General features: G+C 38.8%; 1 protein-coding gene across 11 annotated transcripts in view; it reads left to right on the top strand.

Moving 5' to 3' along the window:
- Positions 1-19,654, top strand: part of LOC137130501 (F-actin-uncapping protein LRRC16A-like) — a 55,993-nt gene that overhangs the window by 4,460 nt on the left and 31,879 nt on the right. For all 11 annotated transcript variants that reach the window (XM_067510744.1, XM_067510747.1, XM_067510743.1 and 8 more), the window contains exons 3-5: positions 13,709-13,759; positions 17,666-17,725; positions 18,684-18,805. In XM_067510744.1, coding sequence (XP_067366845.1) covers positions 13,709-13,759; positions 17,666-17,725; positions 18,684-18,805 — 233 coding nt within the window. The remainder of the gene's footprint in view (positions 1-13,708; positions 13,760-17,665; positions 17,726-18,683; positions 18,806-19,654) is intronic.

Raw genomic sequence — 19,654 nt, 5'->3', positions numbered from 1 at the left:
GCAAATTGCAGGAGAAAGTGTAGCACAAAATGCGAGTCCCTAATGATACAGAACGTCACAGTCTGATGATCCCGACTCTTACTGTGAAGATAAAAGACCGGAGCGCCGTTTTCTGTCTAGTTTTAATAGTGCCTTGTGGTAAATCAGCACTATTAAAAACATTAGTTCATAGTGTTTCTTGTCTGGATGTACAGGGGGCATCACTGTAGTACTTGAAAATTATAGAACCTGAATCTTTTGTAACTTTTGAGCAGATTTATGGACGTTTATTCTTTTTATACTTTAGAGGTATTTATGTTCTCAGAAAGTGTAGTTCTTTATTTGGACCCAGTGGAATGTCCTAAAACAATAAAAGAAGCAGCTAAAGGTAAACCCCAGACTCCATACTGATGTAATTCATTTGTTCAGTGGCACCTCGTACTGAGAATCCACACTAGCTCACACTGCGTCTCTAACTGGAAGTACTGGATCAGACCATTAACTTTTGGCCACGTAGCAGTAAATCCACTGAATGCTAAATATTTTAATACCTGGTAGATCATTAAAAATGCACATTCTGCCTTTAAAAGAAAGATAGCTAAGACAGAACAGTTCCCTCAGTAAATCAGTGTTTGAGTAGTTCCCATGAAGTTTGATGTTTGAATCAGAAAGCTTTCAGTTACTGTGCGTTAATTCTCACGTTTAATATGTGTGGCTGCGGATGGAAATGCAAGACGCCTTTTAGTCATACTTCCTGTTGGAGTGAGAAGCTTTCAGTTATCCAGCTCTGTGTGAAATAGAGAAGCTGGGAAGAATAAGTTGTAGGCTTTAAGATGTAATATCGTCACAATGAGTCACATGTTAACTCAACCAGTGGCCAGACTCTCTGGCTGTTCAAACTTTTAAACACTTCATCATTCCCCTCTGGAGTTCACAGTCCTTCATTGTTGCAGCCTGAAATACCATATTTCCACATGTCAGCTTTTCTAAAGGAATGTTGATGCATGTTGCACTATTTTTATGATGTTTTCATTTGCAATGTCGGGCAGCATGGATAGGGCATGGGCTGAATTAAGTTCTGTGATTGCAACATTGCAAATTCCTGGAATGAATAAATATCCAGACACTTGTAGCTACTGTAGGTTAGTCAGTATGGTAGGAATATAGGCAGAGAGAGAGGTGAGAGTGTGCTTTACTTTCATATCTCCTGCACTTGCTAAATTATCTGGGACCACGATGAGATGGAATGCAACAGGAGAGAGTGAGAATCTGAAGGAAAATTGAATCTGTCACTGTATGAAATGTGATCATTAATTGAAGGCACATCCTTAGTGCTGGAAAACTATTCACCTGTCAGCTGTTATAATGCAGTCAAGTGCTTGTGGGTTTGGGGCTCATTTTCTTGACGTGGCTATGACAACAATGTCAGTGTGTGGGAGCTGGATGGTATTTCATCCAGTTGCAAAGCATGAGAATGACTCTGAGTTAGTGTCAACCTTCTGCATGACTGGACTGAACAAATAAACCACTGTTTGTTGTTCTGCAGAAAAAGAGCTGCAGATTATGGAGGATATAGCCCAGCAAGAAAATAAACATTTCACGCAACTGTAGCATGTGAATGTTGTAGTAGCTAAGGACATGGTGAGTGAACTATACATTTACAGACTGTTGTAAGATCACATGCTGCAATTAAATTATATGTTTGAAAAAAAAAAGTTTCTGGAGGTATGTCCACTTCAGAAGTTAAACCAAATGATGTGTTCTCAATTGAACAATATAAACACTATACAGAACATGTACAAAACCCCCATGACCTCAGAACAAAGTGTTTGGATAACAGAATCTCAAAGAAATAATCAGGTCAAGTGGGTTAGAATGACCAGACCCTCAGAAATGACAGGGGAAATGAAAAGGAGAACAATACACATAAGAAGATTGCAGTTTAGCGTTAAGCGTAAATGTAATGTTATACACAGTAAGTGTGTGTCGTACATGTTTAAGAGGAGAGACAATGTTTGTCAAATCTTTATTATAACAGTGATGCCCCTTTTAAAGTAGTGTCAGCGGCACAAATGTCAAATTTCAGAGCAGTTGACCTTTTTGAGAGTGTGTTTGTGTGAGACACTAATAGACAACTGACTGTTTTTAATTGATTCATTAATTATAATAAACTATGTTTCCCACACGACAGCTGTCGGTGTTACATGGAATACTAAGCCTCAGACTATTACATATACTGTCACACATATTACAGTAATAATATTATGTTAACACAGTTCGAACCATAGAGTAAATCTGTATTTGCTTAAAAAAATTTTTTTTAGATCAAAATCTTTTTTGATCTATAAAGCTGGAAATGACAGTGTTCATATCTCAGGGCAGATTCAGAAATCTTTTGTTGGGGTGGCTCAAATGGGGCACATGCTAGTAGTGTAGCACATTTGGAAAATAATTTGAAAGGTTTTAAACTAAAATTAAAAACCTTATGAAATGAAACTTGTGTATCTGATGTAGTTCACTATATTTAACTCTTTGTAGTCCAACAAAGTAAAACCTATGGTTGTAACTGCAACTAAATTTTAATGTGACAAAATATATATTTAAAACCCTTAAGTGTTAATTCAGCATCAAGAGTGCCCTCATGAGTGCTCATTATGCAGGATGAAGTTATCTCGCTATGGTTCTACCATCAGGATTTACATCACTATTATTAGAATAATCATCCTTAATTGCTTGAATTATTTGACTTCAAAAAATAATTCTAATGCCCATCCCTACTTATTTATTTAACGTCTCTTGTCAGCTTAGTGCAGCCACACACTACAGAGCTTGAGTTCAGACAAAGCAGGACATCTACAGAATCTACAGTGTAAAGTGCACAGATAATGAAGGTGAGGGGTGGGGGTGTAAGGGTTATGGTTATTTCCACTATCAATTTGTATTTTTGTGTGTCAAATACACACAAGGCTTTCCCCCCTTTTTCCTGCCAAGCTTTACTCAGAATGGGAGTGGAGCACTACAGTGCCTGAGGCGTCTCTTAAGCACACTAAAGCTTGATAGATACACATAGATTCATCTCCCTCCTTTTAAGACGGTTGAGATAATATCATCAGTCCATCAAACATAGCCCAGGGAAGGTGGGAGAGTAAAATGGGCAATGAGAAGACCTGCATGGGGCAGAGAGGATGGAGGAAAGGAGAATGACATCAAAAACAGCTGCTGACTGTAAAACTGTAGCAGCCTGACAGACAGATCACTAGATCAGTGACATTATGTAAAACTGGAACTTCCAGTCTGGAAGTACAGTGGTTTTATAAAGTATTCTATGTACATTTTTTTTCATTGTATGTAGTAGATTATGCTACAAAAAATGCCAAAGCATCCATGTACAAATATTGTAGAAAGTACAAAGTTTAGAACATGGCTATTTAATAATTAAGGTAATTCAAAATTTTGTAATCTGATTACACATGAACTATTAGTCTTGTATGTTTTAGTTAAAACTAGTCTACTTGAGGCTTGTCCCATTCCCCCCTGATCTTCATATGCAAACAAAGGAACATGCATGGGTGTGTGTCTGTGTCCAAGCCAGAGACTGTCTCCATTAGTTTAGTACATCTCATTGTTTGTTTTGTACAATTTGTAGGAGTGGCCCCAACCCAGCACAGAGGAAACAGTGTGAAACCAAGCTGCTACACATCAACACAATTACATTTAGGGCAACATAGATCTTAATCGTATTGTACTGTGCCCTGACGCAGCAGCTCCACTCACAAGATACAGATCAGCCAAATCTTCAGGGTTTGTTTGAAGCTTTCAGTAAAATGAAGAGTGTAGTTTCATGTACTCAAAACAGGTCCCACGTCCCACACATACTGGAAGCTCTTCAGCACAAATTATCTGATGAAATTGAAATTGACAGTGGGAAACTTGACTGTACTTATTTATAATATAGTACAGATTCATGATGAAACATGGTCCCAGTTATAATCCTGTTTAGTGTATCTATACTGTTTATGTGTTTTTGTCTCTGTAGACAATAATCCACCGTACTAATTTTACACCACAGCTGTGTGAATCTTTAACTTCTACTAAACATTTGGAGAAATTAGAGTGTAATTATTTCCAAACTAAACACATGGATTTTTTTTTTACATTTTAGATGAGCCAAGAATTTTGTCCATCTCGTCTTAACCTGTCATTAGAGCAGTGAGGACATGGAAGTGACCCAATTCAGTACTCGTGGATAGTCACCTGTAGTATCTTCTAACTGGGACACTGAGTCTTCTAGTAACTTCTGATAGAGGTATTAAACCGACATGCTTACAGGCTGGAGAGCTGGTGTGTTGCATATTTTAGATTCCCTCTGATGACACCCCACAGTGACCTGTCTTTGCTTTTAGCTGTTGAAAAGGACTTCTGAAATAAATGTGGTACCAGTGTAAGGTATTTTGACATGGGACTGGTTTTATTGTGTATTTTCCTGTGATTACAGAATATATTAGATTGAAAGACAGACATGGATTGAAATGACAGTTAAAGTTCTGACCCATATGGGCCTCTGGTGAAGTAGAAACCCTACAGTGGCAGAACATAAACTTAAAATCCTTGCTAAGTAGCATCCTGATAGCCATGCCTGCCACGCCACATACCGCAGCATCCTGGGTTTGGGTCCGGTTCGGGACCTTTGTTGCATGTCCGATGCTTTCTGCCTGCCCTCTACTGCTACATCTACTGCTACACCAGCCAGAAATGCCTGGTTAAGTCTCAGCACAAAAACTGGGTTATTTGACTTTGGCCTACAATACTTAACACTAAAGCTTTCATACTTGTTGGACATTTACTGAAAAAATGTATGTTGCTTGCCAATAAATTACTATGACACGTCAAAATTTGTTGCTTGCACAAGTGACCTCTTTGCCTGTTCTTTATAGAGGACAGTCTCACTGCAGATGATGCAGGGTTTTGTTCAGTACTGCTAATTGTATTGCATGACATGACCTGCCTTTGTAACAATGTTTGCAGTGGTGATTTAGTTATGTCTGGATTCATTTATTTAACTGTCGGGTATTTGGTTTTGTTTTTTTCTACTGCAGTGTTATTATTCTGATGTTCGGATTATTGTGTTGTTTTCTTTTGCAATGACAGACTTTGGGCCATAACTGTTTTACCGCAGAGTTCAATGCATTCAGGTGGACCATACGATGGAGAAGATCATTTCATTAAAAAAACTGAAACTAACAAACCCAGTCTTAAAAAACATCAGAAACTAAATTAAATACTTCTTTCTCACTTTCTCACTGTGGTCAAACTAAGGTTGAACATGCTAATTTTATTCTGTAGTCTGTCATATTTTATCTGCTGGAGTATTTATCAGTCTCTGTGTTATATGATGCCCCACACGGCTGAATGGGGGTTTTGTTATAGTAAGACTTAGCATGTTTTTAGCCCACAATAGCTAACAAAAACCTCCCTTGACAAATATTAACCAGCCATTCAAATCGTGCCCATGGTCATTCATCTTTTTTACCCCAGAGGTCACGGTCATTGTCACTCAGATGGTATTGGTAATATAATTGCCGTGCTTTAGGTCACAGGGTTGATGAATTTGATTTTATAATCTCACACGATTGACTTCCAGAATGGCTTTAATTTTCAAATGAGTTCTTGTTTCATTATGGAGCCTTTTTTTTTTATTTCCCATTTCCACCATGCAGTTAATGCCTTTACTATATATGAAGATGTTGAACTGATTCGAAGGATTCTGTCTACTCAGTCGTGATTTCTTTTTTCAAATAATGCAACAGGCTGGTTGCTACAGCACAGTGTCACTGTGCATGGAATGAGGTTTGTAGGTCACAGCAGCAGTCAGCATTGACTGGATGACAATAATTTGTGCATGTCATCGTAAAACAACTACGATCAATGTGATGTTTTCTGTCAAAACACTGAAGCATGAGTGAAACAGCAACCAGCGCCTCTTCCAGAAGTCTGACTGACATTGACATTGTCTGGTTGACCTTAGTTTGTCATATCTAAATCATAGAGATGGTTCACCCACCAACACAGATCAGAGCAGACTGGAAGCATGTGTATGACACTGGCCACATCGGCCACTCTGCCTCGAGGGCGGCATCACAGTTGTTTACCGGCACATAAGCCGCCATTGTCAGTAAATCTCTGACTTTTCACCAGTGCTTTGCTTTTCTTCCGTTGGTGGTTTTTATGGTGTCCTTCCAGTATATGTTGCATTACTGTTTCCATGTGTGTGTTTTTTTCCATTTTGTTTGTTGTTTGTTACATTATAGTAATTTCTTAATTCTTACACACAGTGCACAGTTCAGATAGTGGGTTTGAAATGCATACAGCATTACAGAGGAACTTCCAAACCTTTATCCTCCTTTATCACTGTCTATTGTAGGTCTACAAGTGTGTCCGTGTGCTCATCGTTAATGTGGATTGTGACCGATCAGCATTATGATATTGATGTTTTGTGAAGCTTCCTCTACAGTTTTTTTTTTTTTTTTATCTCTATGTTTTGTATAACAATTAGTGATTTTCATTCTCCTAAATTAAGAGTGTGTGACTTTTTGGGAAATGTTTGTTTATTTTGTCCAGAGAATTGGATGAGAAAATTCATCGCAATCTTGCATCTATCTAGCAATATGTTAATGTTATCTTCATCTTAAGCTTAAGTTTTTTCCCCTTATAATTCTTCTTCTTCCCATTTTTATGAATTAACTTTTTTTTAGCTTCTTGTCATTGTCTTTTAAAATGCACAAACCCCTTTTTAGGGACTTTGTCTTTGGTAACATAAACAAACTCTTGATGGACCTTTGATTAATTGCAGGGCAGTGTAGTTCATTTAAGTCAGTGTTCAGATCTGTGTACTTGTGTGTTTGTGTGTTTAGTGCCAACTGATGGTATTTACCCACTCCAGAGGGAAGACATGGATAATGCCAACACCAGCCCCGACCCTATACTCCCTCCCCTCTCCTTGCTTTGCCTTTGTCTCTGCCAGCCCTTTCTTCCCCTTCGCTTTCTCTCACTCTCACTCATACCTGTCTGGGTCTCCTCACAGAAGCTTCCTTTGTTACTTCAATTGTAAAAAAAAAAAAAAATAACAGGCTTTCCACCTGTGCTGTCTCTTTTTGTGTCTCTATTTTTCTCTTTCTCATTCTTTCATGCTTGTGGTCTGTAGCGTTATCCTCTTTACCAGAAACCTTGGCTCAGCATTACATAGCTCTGCACACACACACACACACACACACACACACACACACATACACACACACACACACACACACACACACACACACACACACACACACACACACACAGAATCCTCCTCTCTATTGTGTCTGGCTGGCATGCTGATGAATGAATGAACCCTTGTGATTACTCCCTATCTCTGTAACCTAAACACACACCGGGTTCTTGGAGGACACCCTGCAGGCTGTTCTAAGATGAACCCCCTCTATAAAATCAGAAGCATTTTGCCAATCTGGATTATAATCCTAATCTCAAAGCACAACACTTTAATCCCACTTTGGATGCTGTGTAATTTGGGAGGTTGTCTAAATATTTAAGCTTCTTAATGAGGCAATGATACATAGTCAGCATTCAGAGATAATGCATCTGGTATGATATATAGAAGCCGAGAAGAGCATTAACAGAGAGACATCAATTTTGTTTTATCACTTCCCTGCTCAAGCAATTTTATTTATTTATATATATATATATATATATATAAAAAATTGCTTATTGTAGCTGCCAAAGACAAATTGTCCGTGCTACACAGAATTATTAATTATCATTGTTTTCAGCTTGTATATGTCTCATTTATTATTTAACACACTGTACATATTCTGACAGGAACTGAAACCAGCAGCTGTGGAAATTTTACAAAAATGTACAAAACCATGAAATGTAACATAATCAGACACCACATAAACTCATGTGTCAGCTCGCTGCAGCTGTGGTCTGACAAGACTAGCCAATCCAATCTGTTTAGGAAGTACCGCTGTTAGACGCCTTTGTTCCTCACCATGCACATCTCCTCAGCAGTAAAACACATTATGATGAGCAGGGAAGTGATAAAACAAAATTGATGTCTCTCTGTTAATGCTCTTCTCGGCTTCAAGCGCAGTGTGGGGAGAATATGCACTGCAGGGACTGGTTGTATCCTTAATTTGAATGGGGAATGTATCCTGACAAAGTGATTGTAGGCTTGGCCTTTTTTTGTTAGAAAATTGGGCATTTTTAGGCACTTGTGTTGACTAAAAAATGTGTCCATTTATTATGATGTTTTATTTATTTATGTTGTTATTAGTGCATGTAATATGCTCCATAAACTCTCTCCATACATCATTCTATAATTTTTTTGAGCACGGTGATGACATTTCTTTTGTATTTGATAGTATGATACTGTTTAGGGTCCAGACAGTTGTGTCACTTTTGTCTTGTCTGTGACTGCTCAATGGGGAGCAGACTGTTTTTTTTCACTAAGCCATGCTGTTCTATAAAGTAACGCTACACACCAACATTATGCTTTAGGTTTGGTGCAGTGTGACTCTGCAGACATTACAGGACAAGACCTCTGCTGCACTGTCAGCAGTTTGCCTTGGCAGGAGATAATCTATATATTGTAAACCAAATGGCTACCTAGAATGAGTTCAAAGTTGTTAGGAGGCTCCACTGGAATTATATTAAGTTTGAGTTGTCCTTTACATCTGCTCTGGGCATCATGTGCTCTCCTGTGTTAGACTTATTGGGGGTCTTTATCACTATTCCCACTCTTTCAATACAGATAAGGGGTTTTCTTTGCCTTTGCAGCCAATTCCCACTGCAGGCGTGAAAACAGAAGACTGTCGAGGGGATTAACCAGCTTTAAATTATGTGCTCAGGGCTTTTCTCAGGATGTTTTGACAGATTTGATGGCTATGTGTGAGGTACAATATTAAACTGCATTAAACCAGGTTTAACTAACCTCTATGATTAGGTGTAAACTAAACTTTCTGTGGAAGTCTTTACTGGTCTAAGAGTTTCACCTGTTTTGTAAGGGAGATGAAAATCCCAGTTAAACTCAAATTACATGAATTAGTTTTTCTCACAGTAGAAGATTGTCTGATGAACGTGAATGTAGATGAAAAGCTAAATGTGTTTGTTTCCCATTCTCCCCTAGCATATATAAAATAATATACATTTTACAATAAGTAATAAAATCAATTAATACAATTAATAAATTTTGGAAGACTGACATAAGATAGTTTTCTAACTTAATAACTTAGTGTGTGTGAAACAAATACTAAATAAAAGTGGGTTTTAATAGCATACTTTTATATAGACTACTGATTTCCTAAATGATTTTCTCCTGAGGTGGTGATGATGTACCACAGGATCAGAGCTGATACAGTTTTACACTAGGCTCCTTCTAGATCCACTCAGCTATTGAATATATTGCTGCATACAGTACATGTGCTCCCCAGACCAGTGGCAGTAAAAGTACCCAGCTCGATTAGACAGTGTTATTTCGAGTTGAACATGTGGCACATCTGAATGAATGAATGAGAAGCAACGTTGTAAAATGCTTTTGGTACAGATAAGGTAGAAATTCAGTATATAAGTGCGGACCATTCACCGTTTAAGACCTCTGTCCTGCAGCTAGATCTCCACTGTTTTTATTCTTGTGTATTTGCTGCTGCCTATCGAACAGCAGCTCCTAGGGTCTTGCTCTTTTATTACAACATGTTACACCATCCCGATTATTCAGAGATAAAAGAAGAGGAGTGTGGTGAGCTACACAAGTTTTGGAGTTTTGTTTCAATACATTCACCCACTCACTGCACACACATGCTAACTATGCATATTCATAGTATGTGTAGAAAAAAGGGTAACAAGACACTATTTAAAGCTATTTTAGGTCATACTGTATAATTGTTATCAGGTTGTGTAATGATGGTATCTTGTGTAATCTGTCCCTATGCGTGGTTCGGTCCACCTGACATCCAATTTGAGATAAGGAAGATGGAGAGTGCAAGAATACAGAGTGGAGTTTACTCTGCAGTGATGCATCAGGAGCATCAAGTCTTAAATTTAGTGCATATACTTTCAGAGGTGTAAAATATGTGTCATGAGACTTTTTTTCTCATTTGGAGCCTTTTTTTGATCATCTATTGTAATTATGTCTGTGGGCTAGGATGGGTCTGAAGAAGGATGAGGACATTAAGGAAGAAAATAGTGCGAGTGAACAGTAAAGAAGTGCAGTATAAGAGAAGGAGAGAAATCTTTAGCATTGGTCTCACGGAGAGATGATTGATTCTAGTCTGACAAAAGCTGAGATATGGTCATCACAGCTGGTTTGGTTCTGACAGAGATGAAACAGCTTTTAAACACTTCCCTTCATTAAAAATCTTACCCACTAATTGGATTCAAATCTTGGCTCCTTATCAGCAACATAGCACTTAGAATCAATTAGGTCATTTCATTTGCTTTGGCCTTCCACCTCCTGTCTGTCTCTCTGGTATGCACTCAGCTTGTCTCACTGGCTGATCTGTCTCTCCCTCTTCCTTTCTCTCTAGGGTCTTTCTTTTTCTTCCTAAAAAAAACTCTCATTTCCACTGTGCTGCATTGACAGTTTTAGTTTGCAGGCAGCACATCATGACTCATTAATGTTACAGCGAGACACACGTGCGTGCTGGCATTAGTTACGCAATAGTCAGCCGTGATGTCGGGGTAAATGTAAGGGTGGTTTGTTTCCTCCAGCTGCAAGGATTTAAAGCCAATTTGTTGATACTTACGATTGGTAATTGGGAGAAATTTTGATAATTGCTTGTTTAAAAAAAAATGGCAAAACTCATGAAATCAAAATGTGACGTTTTTTAAATATTAGTCCGAAGTCCACATTCAGTTAGCTTTTTTTGATACGTTTTTTGACATTCCTCTTACCCAAGCAATAGTGTGAACGAATCTAAAACAGTGTGGATGCACCCCAAGACATGATGGATGAATAAAAGCAATTTCTGTGGGGGTACTTTTCCTGTGGCTGAGTGCTGCCACAGCTGAATGGTTACAAATGAAATGTTGCTTTTGTATGGCTTTAGTTCCTACAGAGTTCCAGCAACTGTAGGACAGCTTGAACGTCTTTGAAGGGGGTGAAAACTCATTGACATTCCCAAGCAAGGCTTGGCACTGCAGCGTGCTACTTTCATGTGAGAGTCTGTCTATCACTCTGTTTGTGTGTGTGTGTGTGTGCTTTCACAAATGTGTGTCTGCAGTATGTGCTAGCCGTTGCCATAGTAACACCATGTGTGCGTGTGTAAGTGCACACATGGGGTGGGTAAATGGGAGCAGGGTTGACACATTGTCAAGAAAAAAGATACTCTGGGAATGGTATTACTGTGAACGGGCCACACACACACACACACACACACACACGCACACACAGAGAAATATACACCTTACCGATCTGTGAATCTATTGCTGACCCTTAAATGAGGTTCAATCTCTTCTCAACTTTCTGTGTGTGTGTGTGTGTGTGTGTGTGTGTGTGTGTGTGTGTGTGTGTGTGTGTGTGTGCATGCGGTGATTGTGTGCTGTGTGCAGGCTAAGGAGACAAATGGTGCTTTAGAGCCAGTGGCAGTTATCATGTATGTGACCAGTTTCTGTGTTTATTACAGAGACAGACAGAGGGAGTGATAGCAGATGCTCTCTCTGGTCTTGTGGACATGCTCCAATGCTGCTGCCATCTGGTTGGCTGAAAAGAGCTAAAGGCGGGGATCATGGTTGCTCCAAAATAATTGGCTGATGGGGACGCCTAAGGCTGTAGGTCCACTTTAAACAGAGAGCAGATACAGGGACAGATAGATGAGGGGGAACAGGAGGTGTTATGGCCCTGTCCACTGAAAAGGGCAGATGGACAGAACGCTTCACTGGGAAAGTGCAGACCGGAGGTCATGGATTTACAGAAGACAATGAATGTAAAAGCAAAAGAAAAGGCATGAGTCTGTGGCAGCATTAATCAGAGTTTAAAAGACCTTATATCCTAGTCTTTGTTTTAATGCTTTAATTGATATCTAGTGTTGATTAATTGACTGCCCTCTTGACTGGAGAGAAAAGCTGAATCTTCAGTTAAAACCTTGGCTCCACTCAGTGTGAACAGGAGCTATGCATCACTCATTAGAACAAAAACACTCAAACTTCTTTTTAGCAATGTTGCAGTAGAAACAGTAGCCAAACCTCTGGAAATTTAAGCCACGGTACAATAAAGCAGAAAGATCATGCTGTAAGGTCTCTTTCGAAGTGGAAATGAGGCTTCCACTACTTGCAGCCACACACAGGATGTATTTGAGTTTCCATAGACAACAGAATCTGTGAAGAACAGAGGGTGAGTTAAGCATAGCAGTAGTGACTAGTGTTCTTTAGGAGAGGTTATCCTTGATCACCCAGGCCTACCTGTCTGTCTCCATCACATCAGATCTCACTGACCCTGCCTGCAGAGCTGAGCCACAGCAGGCTGGGAGATATCGTCATCCTAACCTCTCATCCCTTCATTTCATTTTTACCATCTTTTAAAATAATTGTGACAGTTCGTTGGCTTGTCATAATCATGTTCGGGTGTGATCTCTCTTTTCCACCCTACCCTTCAGGCCAATCATTGTTTGTTTGGGACTTGTTAGTATTCTGTGCTGTCTCTTCTTTTCTGCTCCTTTGCTTTCTCTAGTTTTCACTACCACAGCTTTTTCCATCTTCATTTTATCCTTGCAATCTTTGTTCTATAAACTGGTATTTTCTCTTCTTGCATGGGCATTATGCTTCATTTTTAAGTTGTAGCCATTTGAGCTCCCAAAAAATATGTTTGTGTTTTTCAGCATGCTCAAATAAAAACCCAAGAATGGATGGCAGTGTCCTTTTAATTTGTTTATAGGTCAACTTGGTTGTTTTTCTGATGTTATGTGACAAGGAGAAAATCCAGTGTCATGACACACGAAGGTAAAAGAAGGATCTGTAGAGTTGGTGTTATTATGTCTATAAAAAAAAAAGCAGCAGCTTCTTTTGTGTTCTTTTATGAAAATTGTTTAGATGTAACAATTTTCATGGAGCAAAGAGTATTGCGTTGGTTCATGAGTGCTGCACTGGTCTCATTGTCAGCCTTAACACATTTTCACTTACATGAGTTGTGCAAATCATTGCTATAACAATATCCCATTCTGTCGCAGCCATCTCAATAAAGCATCCTTTTAACACTGCTTGTCTGTACGGGAATGTCAAGTTTATGTGCTCCAGTTTTCCCTCCTCGAACCTTGACTTCTTTGTGCAGATCACAAACTCAGTCCTCACCATGCACTCGGACAAACTGTGGTAGTTGGTGTCCAGTTGGCTCGCCAGGAAGAGCCGCACAAATGAGAAATCCAAAAAACACTGTGATGACCTCAAACAAGGGATGTTCCAGTAAAAAGAAACTGTCTCAGCTACATATACAGTAATGAACATCTCTGTGTGTTGTGCTAGTGAAAGCCAAGCCTTTCAGTAATTGGGTTGGGAATTATTGTCTGGAATCTTACCCCCTACTTGACATTCCTCTTTATTTTCTCATGGACAAAGATGTTTCAGAGTCACAGGCCTTTTCATGTTGATGGATCAACAGGAAAACTCTGTCATTTATTTTTCATTCAGAGTGTGTTTTTACAGCCAAATACTCATCATCCCCTCTATTCTGTTTCTCTTTCAGGCTCTGGCATCTCACCGAGCTTACCTCTTGACAGCACGCATTCCCACCAAGGTAATAGCAACAACTCAGGTGGAATTCTGCCAAGTGAAAACCACCTTATCATAGCACACTTTTGGATTACCTGTTAGGATGTAAATTAGTTTGGGGATGACTTCCTGTAACCCCATCACAGCCTGTGATTTCCTTCTGCGAGAGTCAAAACGTGTAACATCTGTGTTAAAACAAATCCTTCAAATCACAGTTTCATCTCAAAAAGGACAAACTCAAAACTCAGAATGTGTTACTTATCAGCAACAATATGAATTTTATACACTTAGCACTTCTAAAAGTTCCTGTGAGTTGTGTGTATGGGCAATTGTTAGCAATAATCTTAGTCTTCTAACAGCAGATTACGGTTCAATTAATAGTTCAGTGTGTGTGCTTCTTGTTATAGTGCAGTTACACAGCTGGTTGACGAGCTTTTCCTAACATGAAGCAGTGGTGGCATAATGCAGTGCAGATGGCAACGCTTAGCACTATCACCAGCGATGAAACATCTGTCATCATCTTCACCAGCATCATCGTCACCACTACCACATAAAAAACCATCAATGTAGTAACACAAAGCAGATGTTCACTTGAACTTCCAATAGTGCCAGTCGCACAGCTGTTACTATGTCTATTGCCATTATTAAACTATCAAACAAATTTACAGTACTGAATTATGACCCATTGGACTGAGTCTGGCCTGCTCTTGGAGGGCTTACAACACATGTAAATCATTTTGTAAACATGTGTTAATACCAAATGCATCTATTGCTCTAACTTTTTGTACTACCATTTGTCCCTAAACTTGTATAAGTGAGCAGAAAAACTAAATCTTTATCAATAGATATTCATGTAATAGTATCTATTTGTGGGCGCGTCAGCATGTATCTCAGTAGTTGGTGTACAACTCACTTTATTAAAGCATTTTAGGTTCATTTATTCAACTGGAGATTCCAATTTAGATTTAGTATTTTTTGGAGCTTTTGGATTATATCATCAGCGGCACATGGATTTGGCTTCCATTAAACTGCACGTGTTCGAATGCTATGGTTACGGTATTTAAAATGCCAACATTCAAAAGCTGCAATTCTACATTCTACAGTCTACAAACCGCAGAGCAGCTGGTAAATAAACAGTGCAATAAGAAAGTTGTGTCAACTTTGCTAGTTGTTTTTTCACCAACTAGATACTCAAATCAGTGCAATCATTGTCTAAATTAGGAAAGCAGCCCTGCAGTACTCATGCAAAATGATAAAATGCTATGGTTGCACAAACATAGTAACCCGATATTGGATATCTCTTATTGTAGTTGCATGAAACTTTCACAAACATAAGCAGTGCTGTGACTGTACCCAGTGTAATCCATTTGTACAGTATGAGAGAGGAGACACAAGGAGAGAGAGAGAAGCTCCGAACATTATTCTTAGCAACTTATGAGTTCACATAACCTCAAATCTTAACCCCAGGTTGCATAAATGCTTAACAGTTGTTTAATGGGAAAGCTGAACTGGTTTCACACAACGTTATGTGTTTCCAAACATGTTTATTTAATTTCTTGTGCAAAAACAGCAGCAGATAATTAAATATAAATTCAATTAATCCTGTTACAGGGTAGGAAACAGCAAACCTTTAAGAAGATACAACCAGGGACTGTAATTAATATTCAAGTGCTAAATCAGTGATTACCGTTAGTTTTTTGGCACTAGTTAACATTGAATTGTTTATTGCCTGCCTAATTTTCTATGAGCAGTTTTAATAATCTTTTTTGTCCACATTTGAAAATGGTGTCCGTAGTACGGTGCATGTTTTAAGTGAAGAATTGCTGCATACTTCCGTTATTAAAAGATGAAGACTGCCAACATCCATAAAAAAGCTGACTGTTACAGCATCCCCCCCTTATTGATTCTTCAGATGTGAAATCTCTTTTACAGTGGAGATGAGTCAGCTACAAAATTTAGCCTCTGCTCTCACATGAGCTATTGACTAAGTAGGTTCAGTTTTCCCGTTTTCTGCTGGAATCCATTTTTGTTGAATCAAAGCCATGAGCATTTTATTAATGCTTCTGGGAACCTGAATGCTTTTAATCTGTGTGTTTGTGAAAGTGGAGTTTCAATGATGCATCTAAAACACAGATGGGAGCAAGCAGTAGGTGGAGATTTCGTCACTACTTATCTTTCAAGTGGAGCCCAAAGGCCTTTAAATGGAAGTATTGTTGTTTTGTAGCAGTAAAACCTCAGTTAAACATGAACTGTGAGTTTCTCTTCTCTCAGGTGTGGCTGAGATTTCCCTATAGCTCTCTCCTTCACATCTTGGTGGGGTTTCTTCTTTGTGTGTGTGTCCAGTCGATGGTTTGGCTCCTCCTCAACAGCTGCAGGGCCTTTACAGTCTGTCGGTGTCTCCCCCCAAAACATTGCACATTCACTCTCTCACACACAAACGCACACAATTTCATTTTTCTTTGTTTATTTTTATAGCCACTTCTTGCAATTTATTTTAGGATGTCTTCCTAATATTCATAATTCACCAAACCCCTTTGCATTATATTATCCTTTGAACATAACCACATTCAGTGGTGAGTTTTTTTCATGAAGATGCAATTAAAAAAAGAGGATGAGAGCTGTTAAAGTGACAGACGGATAGTGAACGAATGAGCGATCAATGCAATTTGGTTTCACCCCACAACACTCAGCATGGTGCTCACCAGTGGCTAGAGCTTATATTTGTCAGTGCACTCACTGGTGCTCAACTCAGTATTTTTCCTTTCATAATTGTGTATGTATTAGTTATTAACTCCTAGTACCTAGTAAAATAATTACTTTGCAGTAATCATCTGCAGTTTAACTAATTAGCTAGTGATCAAAAATACAAATGAAAGAAAAATAATGTGATAAACAGGCCTTTTTTTTGCGACGTGTCTTGACACTGAACCCTAAATACCCAAATTGTTATTTTCAATATATTGTGGAATTATTTCCAGCTGGTAGACTGAGTATCCACAGGCAGCACTGAAATAAACACACACAGACACAGCATACTATGGTCAGACAGTAGACAGGCAGTCTGCTTATCCTCTCCCTCCTCTCATGTCTGCATCAAGCCTCAGGAACACAGCGCCCACCTGGAATAGTCTGGCCTTGCTTCCTGGCCTGGCCTCAGGCACTGTATTGTGTGTATGTGTGTGAGAGAGACGGCGATAAAGAGAGAGCGCAGAAGAACTGTGCTCTGTATACAGTAGTAGGAATTTGTATTCAAGGCTCCCCCTCTCACATAAGAGAATCTCTCTTTCTTCCCTTTTTAGGAGTGGAACAGCTAGCTGCTGCTTTTCTTTGTTTTTTCCTCCAAATGTCCCCTTGAAATAGAAATAATAAAACTCTGGTTGACTTCTAAAAGCCTGTCTTTTAGATATCCATAGATTCTAAACCAAGTTCTAAACCATGAAATTTAAAACATGCAAAAGAGGCTTTACAGTATGTGTAACTTCTAATAATTCAGAACAGATCCAGAGTGTAAATGCTAGAATAAGTGGGAGAAAGGAGCTGATTAGGTTCAACAGTTAATTGACTGTATCCCATTTTTTGAAGCTACAAATGTATTTAAAGCTGCTGTAAAAATGCAAATAAAAATAATGTAGGCGTCTGAACAGGAGAAATTACTGCATCCCAATCTATTAATCACAGAAGGGACATATTTTTACATACGTTTCTCTGCCATTGCTGACACTCTTGTCATAATTGTCATTAAAAGCACACTCACACTTGACACACAAATAATTGTAACTTTTCTTTCCCTGAACATTTTGTATGATTTTTCTTAAAATGGTTTTGTAAACAATATTTTGGGGGATAGTTTCTGTCCACTTCCTGTCTCCTTGTCTTTTTCTAATGTAGCATAATATGACACCATCTATTTTTTGTGATTTTCTTTTTTCAGGTGGAACACTCCTTCAATTATCTGGAGATCCAGGGGATTGCTTGTAACAAACCCACCCAGGTACAGCACTTAAGCATTGATAGCTACAGGTCAGGGTCAGCTAAAGGACAGATGCTCTGCAGTCAGTGTGTTATTGAGAGAATCTTTAACGGAATGTATGTTGGCTGATAAGGGGACTTATGGACTAAACTGTGCCTGTAATCACAGCAGATGCTTTCGTGAGTAAGAGATGCAAAACTGACATGATGCAGGCAAAATTTCTTGAATGCTAGTATAATCCTGAAAACCCATTAATATATGAGACATGACAATCTGTTTCAAGTCCCCAAACTGATAGATGTGGGTTGGATGTTTCCCATCTGGAGAGAGCTTCCATTTGGCTTTTTGACCAGAGCTGGCTAACTGTCAGTCAGCAGGATCTACCTTCAAAATATGATAATCCATCACTAACCACACTCTTCCTGCAGCTGAACCTCTCTCCCACTCAATTTAAGAGATGTCTGCCCTCTTAATAGCTTGACAGATGGTCTTCTGTGTTTAATAAGAACCAGCATGGATTATTCAAATTGTGGCCTATAGAGGAGGCATGTATGACCTTACATCCGCATTTGCAAGATTGTGGTGTACACTGAAATGGACAGCAAGTCTTGATAAATGTCATTAAAGCTTTACTTTTGCATACAGTAATACAAAGATGTGGGCTGGGGTTGAGTGGATAGATGGTGATAGTTTTACAATTGTTACTTATGTGTTTCAGTGGTTAGATCAGAGGAAATAGACAGAGGAGTGAAATTTGAAATGGAAAGAAAGGGAGGCTGATAGAACACGTGTACATGTAGACGCATGATGTATTCATGTCTAATCCTTTCACTGTATATTCTTCTATATTTGATTTTAAATGCGGACTGTATTGGTGGATGATATGGAGAAAGTAAAACATGAATGACTGAGGCTGAAGCAGGCGGGGGTAGAACCACTCATGCTGTGTAAATCACTAATCACTCATGTGTCCTTTCAGCTGGGGATTGAGTATGAGCGTGGCTCCTTCTCTCTAAAGCTGCTCTCCACAGAGGAGGTTAATGAGGTGGTAGCTCACATAGGAAATTGTCTGCTGAGGATATGTCCAGGTCTACCACCTAGGTGAGTTCAGCCTCTGTGTCTGTGTGTTGCACAACAGTTTGTATCACTCATGTGTACAGATGCAAACCGATCCGCCTAATTTCTGGGACCATTATTTCATTTCATTGTTCGGCTTTTTGAACTTCAGTTTGAAAACACCTTAACACTTTTGTATTTCTCTCATATTTTGTTGGAAAAACAATTCATTTGAAGTATATTTGAGCACAAAATAATAGGAGGAGGAGAGTGTCATTTTCAGTCTAAATTAGAACTAAAAATGGCCAAACAAAAACAGCTTCCCTAAGAAACTCATCAGTATATACTGGTCTTGAAAAAGGAAGGTTATTCTCTGTGAGATAAAGCCAAGAAATTAGATATTTTTTTAAAAGGTGCGCACTATAGTCTTCAGAGACATGCTGCTACTGGATCCAATCAGGACAGAAGACGTAGTGCAGGCCCGAGAAGACAAGTACTGCACTTTAAAAATCAGACTCCTTAATGCTCCTGAATTGGCTGCGTCGTTGAATAAAACAGAGAGAAACCAGTGTGCGCAGACACTAGGAGTAGAAGACTTAGGCAAAAATAACTGCTTTACAAATCCATGGCATTCTGCTAATCATTTTTTTCAAAAGGTAATTATCGATTGATGGATGGATTGATTGATTGATTGATGAAAGTAAAGCTTAACATACAATTTGGATTGTATAGTTAAAAAATAATTGGCATTCATTTTTTGTGTTTTATCATCATTTACTATCATTTGAGTAAAACCAAAAAAAGGTTATAAAAATACACAAGTGTGTAGGAGTTCTAATCGGCTAATGTCATTTCAAATAACTGCAGTACTCAGCAATACAGCACCCTCCAGGC

The sequence above is a fragment of the Channa argus genome, chromosome 7 (assembly GCF_033026475.1).
Source record: "Channa argus isolate prfri chromosome 7, Channa argus male v1.0, whole genome shotgun sequence".
In the NCBI taxonomy this organism is placed as follows: domain Eukaryota; kingdom Metazoa; phylum Chordata; class Actinopteri; order Anabantiformes; family Channidae; genus Channa; species Channa argus.
Note: the sequence above shows the minus strand (reverse complement) of the source record. Positions and strands in the feature narration are given on the sequence as shown.